This window comes from Mastigoproctus giganteus, chromosome 10, assembly GCF_048544385.1.
Source record: "Mastigoproctus giganteus isolate SK-2022 chromosome 10, ASM4854438v1, whole genome shotgun sequence".
NCBI classification, from domain to species: Eukaryota; Metazoa; Arthropoda; class Arachnida; order Uropygi; family Thelyphonidae; genus Mastigoproctus; species Mastigoproctus giganteus.
The window spans coordinates 86889019-86915200 of record NC_143584.1 but is presented as its reverse complement, the minus strand read 5'-3'; the positions used below and the strand labels follow the sequence as shown (position 1 = coordinate 86915200).

At 36.5% G+C, this 26182-nt stretch overlaps 1 protein-coding gene across 2 annotated transcripts in view; it reads left to right on the top strand.

Moving 5' to 3' along the window:
* The window catches only part of LOC150079136 (uncharacterized), a 381717-nt gene that overhangs the window by 10310 nt on the left and 345225 nt on the right, over positions 1 to 26182 (top strand). For both annotated transcript variants that reach the window (XM_090382718.1, XM_090382717.1), the window contains exon 3: positions 16781 to 16993. In XM_090382718.1, the coding sequence (XP_090238844.1) occupies positions 16781 to 16993 (213 nt within the window). The remainder of the gene's footprint in view (positions 1 to 16780; positions 16994 to 26182) is intronic.

Genomic DNA, 26182 nt, shown 5'->3' with positions numbered 1-26182 from the left:
ATTTATTCGAGGTAGTGCGATATCATGGTAACTCGTGAAGGTAATCACAATATGAGATATATTTAAATGATGCCAATTTTTAACTACTTAGTAGTTGGCTGCGTGCAGAACAATTGTGATTACACAAATTTGTACATAACTGTCTGCTAAGGTCATACTGTGTGCATGCGTCAGCTGCACAGTTGCTGTGTGATGCAGCTTGGTTTGGTCTTAAATTCTGCAACTCAGCTAGAAATAGCAAGCCATATGGTTGTTAATTAGCATTAGTAGAGGCATTTGATGCAAGAAAGCAAGCTTATGCAGCATCAGCCAAAAAAAAAAAAAAAAAACCCCACTTCCACTTCACCCCTCTGTTCGTTCAAAATACCTGTCCAGCTGAGCCTTAAACTTATTTAGGCTATCAACCTCCACCACAAGGGATGGAAGTCTGTTCCACCAACCAACCACCCGCTGGCTAAAGGCAAATTGCCGCACGTCTATCTTACATCTCTCTTTCCTCAATTTGAATTTATGCCCTCTCAGGTGATTTTTCTGAGCTAGAGGAAGAATCCCATCAGCATTGAGCATGCTTAAACCATTCAAGGCTTTATACACCTCTATCAGATCACCTCGCTGGTGCCTAGTCTCTAGACACTGTAATTTGCAAAACTTAAGCCTTTCTTCGTAAGAGCACCCGTTTGTTCCATTCACTAATCTTGTTGCCCTTCTCTGTACTCGTTCCAGCAGCTCTACATCCTTCTTGAAATGAGGCCTCCAGACCTGTATACAGTACTCTAGGTGTGGCCTGACCATTGCCTTATGCAATGGAATAATCACCTCCTTATCCCTGCTGGAAAAATTTCTGTATATCATTGACAATACTCCATGAGCTACTCTTGCAGCCCGTCTGCACTGCTCAGAGAACTTCATATCTGCCTGCACAACCACCCCCAAGTCCCTTTCATTCTCTACCACTGTCAGTGTAGTACCACAGAGTTGATACGTTGCTCTGGGGTTGCTGTTTCCCATGTGTAGTACTTTACATTTGTCAATGTTAAACTTCATTTGCCACCTCTCAGCCCATCTGCTCAACCTTTCTAGATCCTGTTGCAGCAGCATAGTGTCAGTAGTGTCCTTGACAACCCTGCCAACCTTTGTATCGTCTGCAAACTTGGACATTAAGCTTGATATACCATCATCAATATCATTTATAAATACAGAAAACAATAATGGACCCAACACTGAGCCCTGAGGGACTCCACTAATAACATTAGTCCATGATGAGCAGTGTCCATTGATTACCACTCTCTGTCTTCTCCCCCTCAACCACCCCTTTATCCATAGCAGCAATTTGCCTCCAATGTCACACTGCTCCAATTTGTGTAGCAGTCTACCATGTGCAACAGCATCAAAAGCCTTTCTAAGATCCAAGTATATAATATCAAAGTTATTCCCTGCATCCAGTTCTTTTGTGACTGCATCATAGTATCCAATCAAGTTGGTCAGGCAAGACTTCCCCTTAACAAAACCATGCTGTGTCTGAGCTATAACTGAAGTCTTGTCTAAATGATCCTGCAGTGCTTCTTTAACCAGTGCCTCCTTTAATTTTCCTGGAACAGAAGTTAAGCTCACAGGTCTATAATTACTTGTGTCAGCCTTTGATCCTCCTTTGTGAATTGGTGCCACATTTGCACATTTCCAGTCTATGGGTACCTCCCCTGAGTCCAAGGAAGCTCTCATAATTATGGCTAAGGGTTTGCTTACTTCCCTTGCTGCCTCCTTTAATATAACTGGATAGATCCCATCCACCCCGGGTGCCTTTCTTTTGTTTATCTTCAACAGTTTCTCCTCCACTTTACTCCCAGTTATTTCAAGATTCTGTAGCTTACTGCTAGAGTTGAATACACCTCTGGCATTCCCCTTGCTGAATAACTCCTCATGTGTGATTGTCGATGCAAAATATTCATTTAGTTTGTTAGCTACCTGAGCAGGATCATCAACAGTTGACCCATCAATATCAAGTGGACCAATCTGAATCATCCCCTTCCTTCTAGAGTTTACATAAGTAAAGAACTCTTTGCTGTTTTTCTTTGCATCCCTTGCCAAGGATTTCTCATAATCTGCCTTCGCCTGCCTAACCTCCTTTGTAACTTGGTTGCATATCAACTTGTATCTATCATAGGCTTCTGTGTCATGTGTTAATTTGTAAGTATCCCATGCATTTTTCTTCTCTGCTATATGCCTCATTAGTTCATCTGACATCCATTTTGGCCTAAACCTTGAACAATATTTCTTAGTTGGTATGTAAAGCCTAGTAGCTTCCAAGATAAGTTCTTTGAATGCTTCCCATTTTGAATTTGCTGTTGGTAACATCATCAGTTGGTCCCACTGTATAGAATTTAAATACTGTCTCAGTCCATCGTAGTCGCCTTTACGGAAGCAATAACCCTTCCCTTTACCCCTAATGGTAGTTACCTCTTTGAGTAAATCCCACTTCAGCACACTGTGATCACTGCCACCTAGTGGTTCATTTATCTGCAGATTCTTAATGCATGAAGAATCACTGCTGATAATGAAATCAAGAGTATTAATCCCTCTAGTTGCCTTAATGAAAAATTATGATTATTCTTTATATATAAAGAATATAAATTGAGCCATGCAAACAAAATGAATGGTAAGAAAATTTTGGATAAATAAAATTTTCAGAAATTTATAGAAATGGTGAATTTCTATGAATTCATTTAGTTTAAAAAACTTTCTATGGAGTCACATTTGTTGACATCAAAAATCGATTCATGGTTTGCATGGATTGTATATGTGAGTATCACAACCTGAATGCAGATTTCTATGTAGAGTAGAATTAATATAGGAGGAAGAATATTATAAAGTTATAAAAGGCAACATGGCCATCTTTTAAAGAGCTAAACTAAGCAATTTCTGTAAAATGTTCCATACATATTAATGGCCTCTAGCACTTCGACTGAATGAAGTCAAAATTAGGTAAAAATATTAGGATAGAAATAGACAACTTCTACTTTCGGGTATCCTAGAGCTGTGTTTTCAGCCTTTAAACGACCATAGAGCACTACAAGATATTCTTTAATTTAGTAATGAACAAATGTGTTTGTGCATGTTTTTTTTTTTTTTTTTTTAAATACTCTTTATAAATATCACATTAGTGTAAAAACAGTCCAGAAACTGAACTAAATAAGATGCCACTCATATTTGCGTGGATAATACTTATAAATAAATCATGTAAAAATTTATTCCTCAGCATGGAATTCCAGGTGAGTGCTCCATGCAGGCCAGATTAGGAGCATCTTTGGCCCCATTTAATGGGACCCCCTTCACCCAAGTCATAAATAAATGTTAAAAGAAATCTTTTGGCTTTTATGATTAAGGAAATCATGCCTTTAACTTATTATTGCATTCTACTTTTAACACCAAATTACAACTCACAAAAATATATTAAAAAATTCAGAAAACTTCCTTTTTATTAGTATAAAAAAAATCTCTTCATTTTCTTTTGAATCTGTGGATTCGAAGGCACTTTAACACTTCAACCAAATATTTGATGAAAATAATTTATGCACCATTTGGAACCACGTCACTAGTGAAAGAAACATAATCGCAAATTTTGATAACCATGCCTGCAGATATGATATAATTTCTAATTCTTGTTTTATATTTATGTGATTTGGCTGCTGCAAACTGATCAGTTATTTTAGTATTAATATTAGTAGTGGAAAATGATGCAAGAAAACAAGCTTATAAAGCATCAGCCAAAAAAAAAAAAAACTACCCTAAACACTTTGCTCATCCATACCCTCCAAAAATTTGTCCAGTTTTTGAATTTATTCAAGCCATACTCTTCCATAACAACAGATGGAAGTTTCTTCCAAGTCATCCACCTGCTGTCGGAAGGCTGAAGGAAAATTTCTACATGTCTATCCTGCAACCATCCACTACTTGAATTTGTGCTCCTTTCATGTGCGTAGTGTCAGTAAGGGGAGGAATGCCATCAATGTTTAGTTTACTCAATCAGTAAGCTAAACAAAGTTCAAAAAATTCAAGGTGTTAAACACCTCAGTCAGATCTCCCTGCAGGTGTCTACTTTGTGGATGCTGCAATTTGCAGAACTGAAGCCTTTCTTTGCAAGATCATCCTTTTTTTTTTTCCGTTCACAAATCTGGTTACCCTTCTTTGCACCCATTCTAGCATAACTCACGAAAATATAGCTATAACCTATTTTAACATAGCTCATGAAAATTTTTTCATTATGTTTGCTCAGTACATTTATTCAGGCTATCATTAGCACTAATAGTGGCATATGATGCAAGAAAGCAGGCTTAAACAGTATCTACCAAAAAAAAAAAAAAAAAAAAAAAAACGCATTTCATGTATCCATTCCCTCCAATAGTTTGTCTAGTTTTTCCTTGAATATTTTTAAGCTATAAAGCTTCCACAACATCAGATGGAAGTTTGCTCCAGCAATCAACTATTTGGCCAAAGATAAACTTCCACACTTCTTTTCTACGACTATCCTTCCTCAGTTTGAATTTGCATCCTCATACCTGTCTGAGCAAGAGGACGAAAAGTCGCGAGATAGGTTTGAATTTAAGTGTCTGCAATTCTGCCCAGAAACGATAGGAGGGAGTATATGATGAGAGCCGTGTCAATCAACTCAGCCCTGGAACGACTGTGCAAAGCTCATGAGGTAAAATATTTTTCAGAGTGGCCTGTGCTTGTTAATAGGAGAGTGTGCGGTGAAGGTAAAGCAAGTCAACATGAGAACGACGAGAAACGTTGGATAACTTACGCGGAAAATTAGTTTCCTGATACAGCACTCTAGCACTGCTCGTTCGGTAAGCAGACAATACGTGTAATCGATCTGGAGCAGTCGAGAACGATATATTGATTGACAGGTAGGTGTGGCAAATGATGTGCCGATTGGTGCATCAACACAACACACGATAACATCTGGTTAGTATCACTTTAGTAGCACTCAGAAGCACTAACGGTAACTTGCCCTAATGAACGCTTTCCATGATGGTGAAAAAGGTTAGGTTACCTCCACTTGAATCCCATGGGAGCTAGAACCCCCTCCCGAAGTGGAGGGGGTAACCTAACCTTTTTTCTTTAAAATTAGCCATATTTAGAAATACATTCATAAAAAAATTTATTTTTTTATGACTTTATTTTTATATTGTTCAATAATATGCCCTAATGGCGAAAAAAGGTCAGGTTACCTCCACTTGAATCCCATGCCAGCTTGAACCCCTCCCGAAATGGAGGGGGTAACCTAAACCTTTTTTCTTTAGAATCATGTGAACTAGCGCACAATTGTTTATTAACAAAATATTATTTTTTTATTACTGTACTTTTATTTTTAAAGACACTTGTGCGGATACACACGTATCATAACGTCAATCAACACCTCACAGCTATTCACTATGTATATAGAATCTTTCTTTCTTTTCTTATATTATTTCCTAACCCAACGTTTAAGGTTAGGTCACTAAATATAAGGAAACTGTTTCTATTATTTCCTAAGGTCAGGTTACGAAATATAACGAAAAATAAAGAAACCTTTTCCTTTTTTCGTAACCAAACCTAAATCAACAGTATAGTAAAAACACTCATGAACTCCAAAAATCTGCTTTTAATAATGAGAAAAAACATAATGAAGAACATAAAAATGACAGCACGAAACTTTTATTAATTTAGTTTTCATCAAAAAAAGACCGACATTTTATTTTCCTTACAAATTTCTTCCATCTTTAAAATATTCATCGCTACTATTACCTGTTTAACGTTCATTACAAAACTATTATGCATCGTTCTTTACTCATAAATACACATTATAATGCCAACCAATGACTACACAGTAGCTTGTCCTCTGTCACACCCACCACCAATCATTTCATCGTTTGCCCCGCCTACCTGTCAATCAATATATCCTTCTCGATTTTGGCTCCAGACTGATAACAACTACCATCTGTTTACCGAGCGAGCAGCGCTAGAGTCCGGTGTCGGTAAACTAATTTTCCATTTAAGTTATCCGACATTTCTCGTCGTTCTCGTGTTGGCTTTCTTTACCTTAGCCGAGAGTACTTCTACAGGGATGGGGTCCACTTATATAGAAAGGGTGCAAGAATATTTGCTGATGCTATTGAGGCAGTGTTAGGTGGGTCGGAAACTGCCAGCTTGGGGGGGATTCAGAGACTAAAAGATTAACAGTGGCAGCAGGCAGAGCCTAAAGTGATTTTTCCGCTGCTTCTATTAGAATGAGCAGCAGCCTGGATTTCCAGGACTGCTGGGAGTCATCGTGGAACAAGCAAATACATGGGCTGTGTTAGGGTAACTAAGAGAAAGAACAGGTGCATTATCTATACTTCTACCAATGGTAGAAGTATAGATAATAAATTTGATGAGTTTCAAGTGCCTGGTAAAGACATCAAAGGCGGATATTGTTGGGATATCAGAGATGTGGTGTCAAACAGATATAAACAGTACAGAATTGGAATTTGAGGAGTACAATGTGTACAGGAAGGGAGGAGGGGGTTATGCTGTTAGTTAAGAAACAAACAAAATCTAAGAAAGTGTGCAGTTGACATTGGTGGACAATGCAATGTTGATTCAGTGTGGTCTGACATAAGCACTTGGAAATGGAAAATGAGAGTAGGTGTGTGTGTTATAGGCCTAATGACTCTGATGAGTATAATGAACAATTGTGCAAAGAAATAGAATGGGCCAGAAAATCAGAATGTCTTATAATGGGAGATTTTAACTTTCTAGATACTAACTGGAACTAGTGGGTTGGTCACTCACACACTAGCAAGACTTTTAGAGATTTATTGGATGACGTTCGAGTGGCAACCAGAGGGAGTAATACTCTTGATCTGATTATCAGCAATGATTATTCGTGCATTTGGAATTTGCAGAAAAGAAACCACTGGGTGACAGTGATCACAGTGTACTGATGTGGAATTTACTTAAACATGTAACTACCATCAGGGTTAAAGGGAAGGAATTTTGCTTTTGTAAAGGTGACTACAGTGGTCTCAGACAGTTTTTAAATTCTATACAGTGGGATCAACTGATGATGATGTTACCATCATCAGTAACATTTAGAATTCATCATGATGAATTCTAAATGGGAAGCCTTCAGGGACTTGGAGGTACTAGGCTTTCCATACCAACTAAGAAATACTGTTCAAGGAATACTGTTTAGGCCTAAATGGATGTCAGATGAATTAATGAGGCTCGTGGCAGAGAAGAAAAATGAATGGGATGCATATAAATTATCAGGTGACACAGAAGTCTATGGAAGATATAAGCAAGTCTGTAATCAAGTCAATAAGGAGGTTAGGCAGGTGAAGGCAAATTACGAGAAATATTTGGCAATGGATGCAAAGGAAAACAGAGTTTTTTACTTATGTAAACTCTAGAAGAAAAGGGATGAATCACATTGGTCTACTTAAAATAGATGGTTTGACTGTTGATGAACCTGTTCAGGTAGCTGATAAACTGAATGAGTATTTTGCATCTACATTCACACATGAGTTATTCAAGGAGGGGAATGGCAGAAGTTTATCAAACTCTAACAGGTAGCTAAGTGATTTTGTAATAACTGAGAGCAAAGTGGAGGAAAAATTGTTAAAGTTAATTATAAGGATGGCACTTGGCATGGATGGGATCTGTCCAGTTATTACAGGGGGCAGCATAGGAAGTAAGCAAACCCTTAGACATAATTATGAGAGCTTCCCTGGACTCTGGGGAGGTCCCCATGGACTGGAGGTGTGAAAATATATCTCCAATTCACTGTTAGTTTAACTTGTGTTCCAGGGAAAATAATGATAATGGAGGCACTGTTTAAAGAAGCATTGCAGGATCATCTAGACAAGACTGGAGTAATAGTTAAGACAAAGCATGGGTTTATTAAGGAGAAGTCTTTTGTCTGACCAATTTGATTGGATACTACGATATGGTCACAAAGGAACTTGTTGCAAAAAATAATTTTGATATCATATTCTTGGATTTCAGGAAAGCTTTTGATACTGTTGCACATGGAAGACTCCTGTACAAATTGGAGTGGTATGGCATTAAGGGCAAGTTGCTACAATGGATAAATGGATGGTTGAGTGGGAGACAACAGAGTGGTAATCAATGGACAATGCTTTTCATGTACTAATGTTATTAGTGGGGTACCCTAGGGTTCAGTGCTGGGCCCATTGTTGTTTTACGTATTCATCAGTGATATTGATGAAGGTATATCAGGTTTAATGTCCAAGTTTGTAGATGATGCAAAGGTTGGCAGGGTTGTTATCAAACACTGAAGACAGTATGCTATTGCAACAGGATCTAGATAAGTTGGGCAAATGGGCTCAGAAGTGGCAAATGAATTTTTTTTACATTGCAAATGCAAAGTGCTGCATATGGGTAGCAGTAACCTGAGGGAAATGTGCCAACTGTGTGGTACTATACTCGGGGAAGTGGAGAGTGAAAAAGACCAGGCAGTACTTGTGCAGTCAGATATGAAGTTTGTTGAGCAGTGCAGATGGGCTGCAGGAACAGGTCATAGTCTTGTCAATGATAGATATGAATTTTTCTAGCCGGGACAAGGAGGTGATTATCCCATTGTACAAAGCAATGGTCAGGCCACACCTTGTGTACAGGCCTGGAGGCCTCATTTTAGGAAGGATGTAGAGTTGCTAGAATGAGTACAAAGAAGGGCAACAAGATTGATGGAGGGAACAAAGGGGTGCTCTTACCAAGAAAGGCAAATTGCAGCACCTGGAGACTAGGCCCCTGCGAGGTGATCTGATTGAGGTGTATAAGGCCTTGAACAGGTTGAGCAAGCTCAACGCTGATTGGATTCTTCCTCTTGCTCAGTTTACGAACCTGAGGGGGCATAGATTCAAATTGAGAAAAGACGGTTGTAGAATAGATGTGCAGAAATTTGTATTTCCCCAGCGGGTAGTTAATTGCTGGAACAGACTTCCATCCCTTATTGTGGAAGTTGAAAGCTTAAATAAATTTAAGGCTGACCTAGACATGCATTTGGAGTGGATGGATGGGTGAAATGGGAGGATTTTATTTTATTGTTTTTTTTTTTTTTTTTTTTTTTTTGGCTGATGCTGCATACGCTTGCTTTCTTGCATCGTATGCCTCAAACCACTAATGCTAATGCTAATTCCATCAGCATTGAGCACATTCAAATCATTCAAAGCCTTATACACCTCAGTCAGATCACTTTGGAGATGCCTTGCTCCAGTGGCTGCACTTTGCAGAACTGAAGCCTTTCTTAGTAAGAGCACCCCTTGTTCCTCTCACCAATCTCATTGCCTTTCTCTGTACTTGTTCCAACAGCTATACATTTGTTCTAAAATGAGGCCTCCAGGCCTGTATGCAGTACTCAAAATTTGGCCCGACCATTACCTTATATAATGGGATAATCACTCCTTATCCCTGTATAACATTGAAAAAACTTCATGAGCTGTCATGGCAGTCTGTCTGCACTGCTCAGGGAACTTCATATCTGACTGCAGAATTACCTCAAGTCTTTTTCATTTTCCACTACCCTGAATGGAACACCACACAGTTGGTACACCACTTTTGGGATTCATCATCATCATCAGCCATTTTTTATCCACTGCAGGATGAAGGCATCTCAAGCAACTTTCCAGTTCCTTATGTTTCTGCAATTGCCATCCATTTACTGCCCATGAACTATTGAATTTCATCTGTCCATCTTCATTATTGACTTCCAGGTTTTCTTTTAGCTCCTCTTGGGTACCATTCTGTTATTTTCTTTGTCCATTTGTCAACATGTATTCGAGCTATGTGTCCTGCCCAAGTCTATTTCAGATCTTTAGTTTTGAAAAGAATGTCCTTTACTTGATTTTGCTGCCTAATCCATGTGTTTCTCTTCTTATGCAACAGTGATTCCTAATATAATTCATTCCATTTTTCTTTGTATAGTTTTTGCTTCTCTTCAATTCTTTTGGTGAGTGCCCAAGTTTCACTTCCATAAGTCATTGTTTGGAGTATACATTGGTTCATTATTTTATGTTTGAGACAAATTTGGATATTGCTCCTCAGTATATTTCCTGAATGCTATCCATTTGAAATTTATTCTTCTCTTCACTTCCAGTTTTATCATTATTACAGCTAATGACTTGTCCAAGGTAAGTATATGAATCCACCTTTTCAATTTTTCTGCTCCTTCAATGATTATATCCTTTCCTATAGCATATTTGTTCATCATTACTTTTGTTTTAACCATGTTCATCTTTAGTCCAAAATCCTTATTAACTCTGCATAGCTGATTAAGATTTCCCCCTAAATCTTCAGGATCTTGGCTTATGATCACAATGCCATCTGCAAATTGTAAATCGTTTAGGTACTCTCCTTTCACATTGACTGGTAGCTTTCTGCTACCAGTCGAATCTTCTGAAAGCTTCATCAAGGGCAGCAGTAAACAGCATTGGAGATATTGTCTCCTTGTCGAACTCCTTCCTCAATTTTAAATTTTCTACTGTCTTTGTCTAGTCTAATAAAGGAGGTAGTGTTCTCATATATTTTCTTCTAAATAATAAAGTATGGGATGTGTATGCCTTCTCTTTCCAGTGTCTGAAACATTGCTATATGGAGTCATATGCCTTTTCATAATGGTGTTTTATATTTGTTTGCTTTCTCCATTTGTTGTGATATTATGTGAAGGTGATCCATAGTAGAGAATCCTGTCCTAAAGCTAGCTTTCTCTTTTGGTTGATTCTCATCAAGTATTCTTTGTAATCTGTTAGTAATGACCCTTTGGAAGACTTGTAGATTTGGGACAGCAAACTAATTTGTCTATAATTTCCAATTTATGATTAATCTCCTTTATTATGCAGCAAAATTATGATTGCATTATTCCATTTCTTATGTGTCACACCTTTCCTAATATATTTTGTGAAAGTCTTGCTAGTTTCTGTGCAGTTGCCATTTTTCAGCCCATCTGCCTAACTTTTATAGATCCTATTACAGTAACATACTGTAATTAATGTCATTAACCACCCATCCAACCTTTGTGTCAGCTGCAAACTTGGACATTGTCTGATGTGTTCATCAATATCATTGATAAATATAGAAAACAACAATAAACAATCCAACACCGAACTCCGAGAAACTACACTAATAAGTCTATGAAGAGCAGTGTCCATTGATTACCACTCTGTCCTTCTCCCACTCAGTTATCCCTTTATCCACAGCAGCAACTTAACCTTAATGCCACAGTGCTTCAATTTGCCTAGCAGTTTATGTGCAAGAATATCAAGAGCTTTTCTGTAATCCAAGTATATGATATCAAAATTATTTTTTGCATCCAGTAACTTTGTGGCCACCTCATAGTTGCCAACTGAATTGGTCAGACAAGATTTTCCTCTTAACAAACCTATGCTCTGTCTGACGTATAACTGCAGTCTTGTCTAGATGATCCTGCATTACTTTAACCAGTGACTCCATTATTTTCCCTGGAACTAACATTATTTTCCATTATTTTCTCTGACACTAATAGGTCTGTAATTACTCATGTTACCATTTATTTCTCTTTTGTGAATTTGGGGATACATTCACACGTCTCCAATCCATGGGAACCCTGAATATTCCCTGAATCCAAGGATGCTCTCATAATTGTGCTTAAGGATTTGCTTACTTTCTTTGCTGCCCGTAATTTAATTGGATAGATCCCACCCACCTGCCTTTCTTATGTTCAACAAGAACTTCAACAATTTCTCTTCCACTTTTCTCCCAGTTATTACTAAATCATTTAATTCTCTATTAGAGTTTGATAAACTTCCAGCCTACATTTCCCCTAAAGAAATTCCTGATGTGTGAATGTAGATGAAAAATACTGATTTAGCATTAGCATTGGCATATGATGCAAGAAAGCAACTTATGCAGCATCAGCCAAAAAAAAAAAATATATATAAAATAAAAAAATACGCTCCCATTTCACCCCTCCGTTCGTTCCAAGTACCTGTCCAGCTCAGCCTTAAATTTATTTAGGCTATCAACTTCCACAACAAAAGATGGAAGTCTGTTCCACCAACCAACCACCCGCTGGCTAAAGTCAAACTTCTGCACAGCTATCATACATCTGTCTTTTCTCAATTTGAATTTATGCCCTCTCAAATGATTATTCTGAGCAAGAGTAAAAATTCCATCAGTATTGAGCATGCTCAAACCATTCAAGGCTTTATACACTTCAACCAGATCAACTCGTAGGTGCCTAGTCTCCATACACTGTAATTTGCAAAATTTAAGCCTTTCTTCGTAAGAGCAACCCTTTGTTCCATTCACTAATCTTGTTGCCCTTCTCTGTACTCGTTCCAACAGCTCTACATCCTTCTTAAAATGAGGCCTCCAGACATGTATACAGTACTCAAGGTGTGGCCTTATATAAGGGGATAATCACCTCCTTATCCCTGCTAGAAAATTTCCTGTATGTCATTGACAAGATACTATGAGCTACAATTGCAGACTGTCTGCTCTGCTCAGAACACTTTCTATCTGCCTGCACAATTACCCCCAGGTCCTTTTCGTTCTCTACCACTGTCAGTGTAGTACCACAGGGTTGATACTTCACTCTGGGGTTGCTACTTCCCATATGTAGTACTTTACATTTGTCAATGTTAAACTTCATATGCCACCTCTCAGCCCATCTGCTCAACTTTTCTAGATCCTGTTGCAGCAGCGTACTGCCATTAGTGTCCTTAACAACCCTGCCAACCTTTGTATCATCTGCAAACTTGGACATTAAGCTTGATATACCATCATCAATATCATTTATAAATACAGAAAACAATGGACCCAATACTGAACCCTGAGGGACTCCACTAATAACATTAGTCCATAATGAGCAGTGTCCATTGATTACCACTCTATCTTCTCCCACTCAACCATCCCTTTATCCATAGCAGCTATTTGCCTCCAATGCCAACTGCTCCAATTTGTGCAGCAGTCTTCCATGTGCAACAGTATCAAAAGCCTTTCTAAGATCCAAATATATGATATCAAAGTTATTCCCTGAATCCAGTTGTTTTGTGACCACATCATAGTATCCAATCAAATTGGTCATGAAGACTTTCCCTTAACAAAACCATGCTGTGTCCGAGCTATAACTGAAGTCTCATCTAGATGATCCTGCAGTGCTTCTTTAACCAGTGCCTCCATTAGTTTTCTTGGAACAGAAGTTAAAACTAACAGGTCTATAATTACTTGTGTTGCCCTTTGATCCTCCTTTGTGAATTGGGGCCACATTTACACATCTCCAGTCCATGGGTACCTCCCCTGAGTCCAAAGAAGCTCTCATAATTATGACTAAGGGTTTGCTTACTTCCTTTGCTGTCTCTTTTAATATAACTGGATTGATCTTGTCCATCCTGTGTGTCTTTTTCATGTTTATCTTCAACAATTTCTCCTCCACTTCCCTCTCAGTTATTACAAAATCATCCAGCTCACTGCCAGAGTTTAACTCACCTCTGGCATTCCCCTCCCTGAATAACTCCTCCTTGGTGAGGAGTTATTCAAGTTATTCAAACTCCTCATTTAGTTTGTCAGCAATCTGAGCAGGATTATCAACAACTGAACCATCAATAGCAATTGGACCAATTGAATTCATCCCCCTTCCTTTTAGTGTTTACATAAGCAAAGAAGTCTTTTCTGTTTTTTTCTCTGCATCCTTTGTATTTTTTTGTTTTTTTTATTGAAGTGTTGACTGCATCAGTCCTTTAAAATAGCATAATGTGCTGTTCTGTCTAAATACATTTGTTCTTCCTTACATGTTTTTTAGCTTCTCTTTTGGTGTCCTGATTCAGAGATTTGTTTTCTATAAGGCTATCTATGCAGTCCTTATAACCAATGTATAAAGTGTGTACAGTTTTAAAAGAAGCAGAAGTTGTAATACATGGAGATTTTAATACCTTTTCATTCATGAAATTTTTGTTTTCTTCAAGTACTTAAAAGAACTGAAAACATTCTATAAATTTTTTGAATAATAGCACATGGCGTATGGGTTGATAGACACTTGTATACTCTTTTCTAATGAATTTTTGAGATCCATTATGTAAACAAATAAATTTTACATGTTATTGTAAGCCTTTTGCACATTATGATAATTCAATGTCTCGTTTTATTTTTTTATTTCTGTTGATATAGATGTGAAAAGAATTTTTGGAATTAGTGCCTTTCTAATCCTACGAATGATAATGACAATCCTCGGTTCAGTATTATCATGAAGAGTTTTATGTTATCTTAACACTGTTATCTGTTGAGAAATGTATGGTGTGACTGGCAGGTGTAAATATTATAGTTAGAATAGCTTACTCGGTTAATCCATAACTTAAATATCCTCCCCATGATGGGAGGTTTACTTAAGTATTTACTTAAGCTCATTTACTTAAGTATATTTTGTTTACAAGCAATTTACCAGTACAGTAAGTTGCTTGGGTACTGTGGTCAGTTTGGCAGTTTTATTTGCCTTTATGTTCATGCTTTGTTTTAAGTTAATTAATCAAAGGTTTTTTTTTTTTTCTCTCTCTGAGTTCCTGGGAGAAAAATCTTTGCTACCTTCACCTAATTTGGCCACAGTGTGAAAAAATCTCCATTAGTTCCTTGTCACTGATGGGATTTGAACCCATGCCTTTTGTACGGGAGTATGTTGATTGTAATCTTCCTTTCTACCTTCATATTTATTATCCTGCTTAAAACAACCATATTAGATCAACATATTAGATTACTGGCAATTTGAGGCAATATATGGGTATTAGCATTAGCAAAGGCATATAATGCAAGAAAGTCAGCTTATACAGCTTCAGGCAAAAAAAAAAAAAAAAAATTCCCATTTCACCTATCCATTCTCTCCAAAAGTTTGTCCTTGAATTTATTTAGGCTATCGACTTACACAATGGCAGATGGAAGTTTGTTCCAGTAATCAATCACTTGATGACTAAAGGCAAATTTCCACACATCTCTTTTGCAACTGTCTTTCCTCAATGTGAATTTATACCTGCTAAAGTATGTAATCTATGCAAGAGAAAGAATTCTATCAGTATGCAGCTCAAACCGTTGAAAGCCTTATACACCTCAATCAAATCACCTTGCAGTTGCCTAGACGCTGCAATTTGCAGAACTTAAGTCTTTTCATTTACCTTTGCCTTATACAAAGGGATAATCACCTCCTTATCCCTGCTAGCAAAATTTCTGCATATCATTGACAAGACCCCCGTGAGCTGCTCTGGCCGCCTGTCTGCACTGCTCAGAAAACTTCATATCTGACTGCACAATTACCTTCTAATACCCTGAGTATAGTACCGCACAGTTGGTATGTTACTCTGTGATTACTGCTACCCATATGTAGAACTCTGCATTTTTGAGTGTTAAACTTCAGTTTCCTCGTCTCGGCTCATATGCCCAGCTTTTCTAGATCCTGTTGGAGTAGTGTACAGTACTGTCATTAACAATTCTGCCAACCTTTGTATTGTTTGCAAACTTGGATATTAAGTCCTTCAATATTATTGATAAATTTAGAAAACAGAAATGGGCACAACACCGAACCCTAATAATAACATATTATTAGGGTTCGGTGTTCCACTAATAACATAAGTCCACGAAGAGCAGTGTCCGTTGATTATCACTCTGTCTTCTCTCACTCAACCATCCATTTATCCATATTTCTTAGTTGGTGTGAAAAGCCTGGTAGCTTCCAAGATTATTCCTTGAATGCTTCCCACCAGATGGACATGTGCTATGTTGCATGTACATATTTAAATTTGCAGACTCTGCTTTTACACCACATTACATAAAAAAGAGACAGTGTATGGACACACCTTTTTAACTGTTTTTATCAGTGACAGGCTCTATTAACCATGTGTGCAATTATGGAGGGAGATTGCTAATATTTTTCAGTACAATATTTGTAAAATAATAGAAGTTTACTTCAATATAGTACGTAGAATACTTCTGTATGATACCCTCCAGAAATTAAAATGAAAAAATTGAAAAACTTATATTAAAGTAACAAATAATTTAAAAATAATTAAAAATCAATTTAATGCAATTAAAAATAAAATTAATTAAAAGAATTTAATGAAAAAAATTGCAAAAACGATTTTCCGTCCTTAAATTGATTTTTAATTATTTTTTTAAAATTATTTGTTACTCTAATGTAAGTTTTTCAATTTTTTTTCGTTTTAATTTGTGGAGAGTATCATACGGAAGTGTTCTATGTTACTATATTGAGGTAAACTTCTCTTATTATTATATCAACATAGAATGCATTGAACATTACAGCTCTGGTTCATACTATCTTTTTCAGTACAATGGAAACATTAAGCATTGAATACAATTAATTTTTTGCAATGTTATTGAAGTTTTTGATTGAACTTTGTGTATATACTCATGTTATGCATAAAAATAGTTTAGGTTATTGAAAACAAACCCAGAAAAAAAAATTAAGCAGTTTTTGTGCCATACTTTAAAGGATTGCATTATATTTAATATTGAATTAATACTGATATTGAAGGATAACATTTTGTTTGTTACTATTGGCGTGACACTAATATAAATTCTCTTTTATAAAAACAACTTGTTTATGATGTAGGGAAGAACTTCATGGTGATCTATAAATCCTTAAAACTTAAAGAAACTGTGTTATATAGATAACTGGAGTCTTTCAGATAAGTATAAATGGTTTGTAACTTCACTTTCATGTACTGAATTCTGTATAAATTAATTTTTATATCCTTTAATTTTTCAGGGGATATTATTCTGGAGGAATCACCGAAACGTCAGTGTAAGCTATTACCAAATGCTGAATCTCTATCTGAAATGAAGTCCTCATGTTATTTGGCTCCAGAGATAAAGGAAAATTATTCTGAACATAGTGATAGTATAAAGCTTTCTGTTTCCCAGCCTCATGGTGTTAAAGGCTTAGCTGCACTTAAGAAACATGGAAAAAGTTGTATGGCAAGTAAGTAATACATTTGATACTATGATGGGGGTTCAGCAGGTCACAAAGTAATGGGAAGGAAGTAAGCAGGGAACTGATTTCAACATTTATTTTTCAATGTTTTCAAACAGTTTCATTTTCTTGAAACTTGCATAAAAAAAAATTTTAGTGGCAGTCATAACTTGATATTAATTTTTAACCTCTGCATCATTATATAGGAATTGGTCAGTAACTTTCATCCTAAATCCAAACTTGATCAGTGTAATGGAAGCATCCAGCTTCATCCTTTCCCTCCCCTCATCAGAGAAGTTTAAGGTAGTGCTGCCACTGTGGAAGATAATGGTAACTATTATCTGGAATGTCATGATGTTCTTGTACACTTTCAAAAAGCCTTCAGATACCGTAAACTGCATCACATTGTACACTTCTGAAAGAAATATAATAATTCAATCATTTACATTTTCTGAGCAATTTAGAATGCTCAAATGTCACTGAAAAAACTTATCAACCTTGGATTGAAAGGATTCATTTAAAATGACAAAAAAAAAAAAAAAAAGATGAGTGCGTGCATTATGATTTATTTTCAGCTATGTCCATTTATAATCCCAAAATGTATTGGTAGTGCAAAGAATTATAGAAATTAACTGGTAGTTCTTAGGGTTAATTCCAAGACCATTGTTGAAAATCCCTAATAAAAAAAAATAAATAAATTTTCTGCTGCAAGAAAATAAAATTACTGCTGCCATCACTTCTACTACATATTTAGTAGCATTTGGAAACCCACTTTAGTTTTAGTGATGTGGGATGGCAAATTATTAGTAAAAATTTATCTGCTGTTTCATTAACTAAAGTTGTTTGCTTGCAAATGCAGTTTGAATAAAGATATACATTCTGTTAAAGTGCACTTATGAACCATAAGCTTTCATGCATAACTGTAGTCAAAAATATTGTCATTTATTATTTTACATTCGTCAGTTGAAAATAGGAGAAAATTTTTTACCCTTGCGAATCCAGCAAAACTGTACCATCCATTTTCTGCCTATCCGCCAACGTACCCTGGAATTGAAAACCTTAGTTTTGGATTGGCAATTCATCAAAGTAGCATTAGAGCTGATTGTCAAGATTGAAGAGTTCACCTCAGAGAAATAAATTTTTACTGCACCCAATGGACATTTTTTAAATTTCTAAGACATTTGTTAAACAATAAATTAGTTTAGTGAATTGTTACCTCAGTCTAATGTTTTGTTTGGAAATCAGATTATACTCAGTTTTTGAGTTTCCTGATTTTTAGATGGAGCTCTAGACTGAGGTAACAATTCACTAAGCTTGTTTATTGTTTAATGAATGTTTTAAGAATTTTAGAAAACATTATAAGCATTGTGAAGCAACAGAAATTTTTTCTAACAGCTGACAACATTGTTAACTTGGTCGTTGTCTGGCCTCTTTAAAATAAATAAACTTTAATATTGAATAAATAAAACACAAATTTAGTAAAATAAAACAGATAAAAGTTAATAATCACATTAAAATGCAGTAAGAAATTGATAAAATCAATAAAAGCATTACAGTAAGTAGCTTTGAAGTGAAATGCTTCTCCTTTGGCTTGAAAGAATGCACCTGCATACATTGTTATAAATAAAGATCAATAACATCATGATTAGTATGGACAGGAATAACTGGGTGAGATCAAAAAAATAAAGGGGAGAGAAATTTACTGATCTGGTGTTTTTAATGTAAAATACATTCCAGTGCATCTTTGCACTACAAGATGGAAGATTTCATAATAGGGTAGATGTGGGTTCCCCTATTTCAATTCATAGTATGCCCTGATGAAAACATGGAGTGCTTTGATTAGCATTAGTAGAGACATATGATGCAAGAAAGCAAGCTTATACAGTATCAGCAAAAAAAAAACCCTTCCCATTTCACCCATCCATTTTCTCCAAAAGTTTGTCCAGTTCTTCCTTGAATTTATTTAAGCTATCAAATTTCACAACAGATGGAAGTTTGTTCTAGCAATCAACCACCCGCTGGCTAAAGGCAAATTTCCGCACATTTATTTTACAACTATCTTTCCTCAATTTGAGTTTATGCCCCCTCAAGTTTGTAATCTGAGCAGGAGGAAGAATCCCATCAGCATGGAGCCTGCTTAAACCATTCAAGGCCTTATATACCTCAATCAGAACACCTCAAAGGTGCCCATTCTCCAGATGCTGCAATTTGCAGAACTTGAGCCTTTGGTAAGTGCACCCTCCCCCCTTTGTTCCCATCGCCAATCTTCTTGCCCTTCTCTGTACTCTTTCTAGCAACTCTACAGTCTTACTGAAATGAGGCCTCCAGACATATGTAGTACTCAAGATGTGGTCTGACCACTGCCAGAGATAAGGAGGTGATAATCACCTCCTTATCTCTGCTAGCAAAATTTTTGTATATTATTGACAAGACCCCCATGACCTGCTCTGGCACCCTGTCTGCACTCTTCAGAAAACAATTCCCCAGGTCTTTTTCATTCTCCACTACCCTGAGTGTAGTACCACACAGTTGGTATATTTCTCTGGGGTTACTGCTACCCATATACAGTACTTTGCATTTGTCATGATCCCTGACAAGACATCCCAGCTGTTTGCTCATATGACTACTGCCAGCACTCATAGCTTGAAGCACTCCATGTTTTTACCATTGGTCACACTCTGAATCACAATAAGGGGGACTGCATTCACCATATTGTGGAGCCTACCATCTTCTGCCTTGTGCATATGCTACTGATGTTCGATCACATTAGTGGGGTTTTTTTTTTTTTTTTATACAGTAGAACCCAGATAACAAGTATTCCAAGGGACTGGAGGTTTAGAACTTCTTTCGTGGGAAAAATATTTAGAAGGGAAAATGACCTAAGAATATGAAATATTAACTACACAAATGAAAAGATACACATACATAAGTTAAAGATCATTTTTAAGTCTATTTCAGAATTTATAAATATTTTACTCTGTCTATGGGAAATATTTTTAAACTGAGGTTTTCTAATTGCTTAACGTTCTGTTCATTAAACTCATTACCAAGCTGGAAAAATTAGCTCCTTTGGAGTTTCGAATAATAAATTAGTTCCAGCAACAATCCACTAAGTAATTCAGAATTGTTCGCAACCATCAGAACTTAATGCTTAACGTGGTCTACATTATGGATATCGATGAAAACAAATTGCAATATGTCGCTTCCATTATATCAATATGTTTCAACTAAAAAGGTTTTAGTGCTGAAAGCCTCAGACTATGGAAAATTCATTAATCCAGTTTAGTGCCAACCATCAGTTTAGTTCACAGTAAACCACCGAAGTAGGTGAAATAGCATCGTTTCTGTTATATCATATTGTGAATGCCTTCACAATGAGTTGCCCTGATATTGAACTACTTCGAATAAGCAACGCTTCAACAATGGATTCTCAAACTTTTTCCTGGAAAACTTCGTATCCAGGAAACTTCTTACGCGGGAAAAATACGTCACAACAAAAAATACATCATAACATATAGAGTTGAAATTGGGACTTAAGAAACCAAACCTAATACAAGGGAGAACTCCTTATGCGGCAATTTCTTATCTGGGTTCTACTGTATAATGTTACCCAGTCATTCCTGGTATGTTATTGCCTCCTTTTAAGTTGAAGAAGGGTGGGGGGGCACCTTGCATCGAAACTACTTATTGCATTTTATATACTGTTTTTTAATGCTTTTTTGATTTTATCAGTTTGATTTTATTAAAGTTAAATTTTAAATTTAAATTTTATTAAAGATTTTGTTAAAGTATTAGCTACATGGTGCAAGGAAGCCTAAGGCTTATGCTGCACCAGCCAAAAAAAAAAAAAAAATTCCCGAGTTACCCTGAGAGAGAGAGAGGAGAGAGAGAGAGAGAGAGAGAGAGAGAGAGAGAGAGAGAGAGAGAGAGAGAGAGAGAGAGAGAGAGAGAGAGAGAGAGAGAGAGAGAAGTAGAAGGGAATCACCAAGAAAGAGAAGAATGATGATATCCAGCTCAGGACCCTGGGTGTGCCAAGCCATACTCACCAGATGTGAGCCCCTGGGGTATTTATTTATTCATTCTATATTAAAGTTAATTTATTTTAGCTCTGTGCCATTGTTGCAAGAAGTTTTCTAAGTTTTTAGAACTTTTAGATTTTTCACCTGTAAACATCGTTGACACAACAACTTACATTCATATGTATTTGTCCACATGTTGCTTAATAAGAAAATTAACACACACACACACTACATGCACGTGAACCCACAAGTCCAGTGGTATATTATCATGAGTCTGGGCTTTGTACAATACAATGTTTCATGCAGTTGTTACCACCTGCACCACAAATACACCACTGTATGATTCTGATATGATATCTGAAATCTTAAAATTTCTTAGATCTGGCAAGGATCAGGTCTCACGGTTTCCAGATTTGGAGGAGAGGGGGGTTTCAACTCTGCTTCTAATTTTAGACACCCTTTAAAAGAAAAACATCCTAATTTTTGGATTCAGAGGGAAGAAGAGAAGGCCAATCTCCTCATCCATCCACCTCATGTGTAAGCTCTTCACTTCAAAATTAATTTTATTTGCCTGAGGTATCAAGGCTACAGCATGTAGCTATGTATTTCCAAAGCTCTTCATAGCAGGTTAGTTTTTAAATAATTTGAGTTTTTTTTTTTAAATTTTAATATACTAAACTTTAGTTAATATATAGTTTTAATTTCTAAAGTCACATAGATTAGTTTATTTTTGTATTCAGATAAGTATCTGGAAAGTTACAGCTTAATATTCAGATAGGTTTTTTTCAATAGTTTAATTTCTGCAATATTTTGTTAACATAAATGCTGTAATATATTGTAAATTGAAATTTCATAATCTTTCTGAAGTTCAGATTTTACTTAAATAATGGTTGCCACAAGATCCACTTACAATACAAAGTCCAGAGACATCAGGACTCAAACAGAAATGCCTGTCAGCATTTCCGGTGTGAGTCACGACTTTGTCTTTGTATAGCTTGTGACATGTATTCTAGGGCTGGTCTAGTAGACAGATCCAGCTCATCTTTGTGACTGATGTAAGGAGTGTACCGATCTCAAATTAGAAATTTGTGCATTATGAGAAGAATTTGAGTTACTGAAGAAACAAGTGCTTACCATAGAAACAAACGTAAGTGAGAGTTTGTCAGCGACTCATACCTTGTGACCTGTCAAGTGATGTACCCTCGATTCGGGTCCCAGAAAATAATAATCAAGTGCAGACTGCTCTGGTCGAAGATTATCTAGTTTTATTGGGAGACTGTTGTCAGGGAAACATGTAGCATTTTTTGTAATAAAGATAGGTTGTCCAGAGAGAGAGAGAGAGAGAGAAGAGAGAGAGAGAGAGAGAGAGAGAGAGAGAGAGAGAGAGAGAGAGAGAGAGAGAGAGAGAGAGTGTGTGTGTGTCAGGAGCAACAATTGATGTTACCAACAGATTGTCATATTTTAAGGGAGGTAAAGAGAGAATTATTATTCATATGGGGACTAACGATATTAAATGTTCATGCATCGACCATCTGTTGGATAAATATAAGACTATATAAGACTGAAGGCCTCCGTAGCTGAATGGTCAGGAGTGGGAGTGCAGTAGCACACGCTCTTTGAGTAGACCGGGTTCAAGCCCCTGACTGCTAAATATGGTCGATCTGCCAACCCGCACTGGATCAGCATGGCAGATTATGGTCCATTTCCCTCTGCATGAATTGTTGAGGAGATTTCCATCCTGCAGTGGGTTGATAATGGCTGCAGTTTACCTTTTTTTTTTTTTTTTTTTTCTATACTGCTAAAATGCTGCAAGTATTCCAAATGTTAAGCCAGAATGTTTTTAAAGACTGTCTTCAATTCTGCCCAGACACGATAAAAGGGATTATATGCTGAAAGCCTTGTGGATTAACTGATGGTATTCATTTGAACAAAGGTGGATTTTTGTGAGGATTTTTGCTAGTATCATTGAGGATGACCTAAAGGTTCAAGGAAACTGCTAGTTATGGGGTAGATGGGTAATTTAGATCTGCATTTGCACTCATCTCATGAATTCTTGTTTGTTGCCGCAACAGCCAATGTTGATAAGATGTTTGAGGGTAGCAACATTTAAAATGAGAGGAAATATAAAGCTTGAGATACTAACCTAAATAACCTTTAAGGGGTGTGTGTCAGGATAGTAAACTATAGAAAATTACTTAGTCTCAACTGTGTCTACAGTAATGTCAGAAGTGTTGTCAATAAAATGGCTGAATTTGAACTCCTGGTTAGGACTGGTTAATGCTGATTATAATTGGACTAACAGAAACATGGCGCCACCTGAAATTTGGGATGATGAGTTCCACTATGGTATGTATAAAGTATTTAGGAATGATAGAAGAAGTAGAGGGGTCATACTTCTTATCAAAAGCAGACTGAGTGCGAAAAGAGCTTTTGCTGAGTCTGAAGTTACGTCTGCCAGCATAGAATCTGTGTGGTGTGTGTTAGTCGGAAACAAAGGAATAATGAGAGTGGGAGTAATCTACAGACCAAAAGATTGTGAAAAAATATGATGAGAGTCTTTGCATGCAGATGGAATGGGCAAGCAAGAGTGAATGTTTTATTATGGGTGACTTTAATTTACCCTAGATTGATTGGAATAGGTGGGAGGAGAAACTCACCATGGGGAAAATTTTTTTTTAAAATAACTAGATGATTATTATTTGTACCAGCATGTTAGAGAAAGTACGAGGGATGAGAATATTCTTGACCTCATCATTACTAACGAATCAGATGACATCACAAGGTTTAAGTACAGGAACCATTGTCAGGAAGCAATCACACAATTGTCAGTTGGAAGATGAAGAAAGATGTTGCAGTAGGTAAAGGCATGGGTTTTAACTTCAGAGAGAGAACTTTTGACAGTTTAAGTTGCTATATGGTATCTATGAATTGAGCCGATTACTGAGGATTGGTGAATACGTTTGAATTATGGAATACTTTTAAAGCAGAAATCAAAGAAGCCATGAATGCATACATACTATTCAGAAAATATTGCAGGTGGAGGACTCCAAAATGGATGACTGCAGAGCTGGCTGGTCAGATAGAGCAGAAAAAGATAGTATGGGTTAATTACAGATTGATGAGGCCTACAACAGGTAAAAGTTGATCTATAATAGTACTACAAATAAGATTAGGGAGAGTCAAGGCTGCATATGAGAAAGCATTGGCTAAGAGAGAAAACAATGGTATAAGAATTTTTAACATATGTGAATACAACGAAGAAGAAACCTAATCAGATCAGACACTTGTGCATTTTGCATCTTAGATAACCCAGCTGATGTGGATGATTTGAATAGGTACTTTGAATTGGTCTTTACTGACAAAAGACTGTTCGTGCTGAAAAGAAACTCTACGAGTGAGACAGCCATATGAAATTAGTGATGTCATAATTACAGATCATTGTTTATTAGAGAAATTTTTGAGCATAAGGCTCCTGGAGTTTATGGCATATATATATATATATATATATATTATATTTATATATTAGAGAAATTTTTGAGCATAAGGCTCCTGGAGTTTATGGCATATATATATATATATATATATATCTGATAATTAAAATAAATATGATATTTAAAATAAAAACATCAGCCAGTAGTACGGCAATAATGCAGAGCGAAACGAAATAGGAAAATCTCTATTATCTCTACTTTCCCTTCCCTGTTTGTTTATTTTTATATTATTTTGGCGTTTCGTTTCGCTCTGCATTATTGCCGTACTACTGGCTGATGTTGTTTATTGTTAAATATCATATTTATTTTAATTATCAGATATAATTAGGCATCATGTGGAGGATGTGCATTTGCTGCCTCTAATGATAGCTACATAGCCATATTTATTTATTTTTAATTACTTTGGCCTAACTTTTACCTCACATAATATATAATATATATAGTATATATATATACACCCTGTAGTTTTTGAGGGTGAGTGCCAGGGAGTGTATTGAATCACTGAGATTAATTTGAGGGTATCTTTGGACTGGGGGGAAGATTCCTTTGGAATGAAGTACTACCATTTCACCAATATATGAAGACGGTTCTATCAGTGAAGTTGATAAACTAACCTGACTTCACTGTAGGAATTAATCTTAGAAGGCAATCCAGGAACATTTAGATAGACATGGCATTCTGAAGGACACTCAGCATGGCTTTGATAAGGAAAAATTGTTTCACTAACTTGGCTATTTTGACACAGTTGCTCATGAGTTGGATGTAGGATACAATTTGACATAGTTTATTTGGATTTTTAGCAAAGCATTTGATTCATTCAGTCACTCATAAGAGGTTATTGTATAGAAACTGAACAGGTTGGGATTACTGGTAAGATTCTAAGATGGATGGCTGCAGGGCAGAAGCAAGGGTTATTAATGGATTATTCTTCAGATTGGTGTAGTGTCAGGAATGGGGTCCCTCTTTTGAGGGACCCCACTCCTGACACTACACCAATCTGAAGAATATCCATTAATAACCCTCTGCTTCTGCCCTGCAGCCATCCATCTTAGAGCTTACCAGTAATCCCAACGCTGTTCATGTTTATACAATAACTCTTATGAGTGACTGAATGAATCAAATGCTTTGCTAAAATCCAAATAAACTATGTCAATTGTATCCTACATCCAACTCATGAGCAACTGTGTCAAATAGCCAGTTAGTGAAACAATTTTTCCTTATCAAAGCCATGCTGAGTGTCCTTCAGAAATGCCATGTCTATCTAAATGTTCCTGGATTGCCTCTAAGATTATTCCTACCAGTGAAGTCAGGTAGTTATCAACTTCACTGATAAGAACCGCTTCATATATTGGTGAAATGGTAGTACTTCATTCCAAAGGAATCTTCCCCCCAGTCCAAAGATACCCTCAAATTAATCTCAGTGATTCAATACACTCCCTGGCACTCACCCTCAAAACTACAGGGTGTATATATATATATATATATATATATATATTATGTGAGGTAAAAGTTAGGCAAAAGTAATAAAAATAAATAAATATGGCTATGTAGCTATCATTAGAGGCAGCAAATGCACATCTCCACATGATGCCTAATTATATCTGATAATTAAATAAATATGATATTGTAAAATAAAAACATCAGCCATTAGGTACGGCAATAATGCAGAGCGAACGAAACGCAAAATA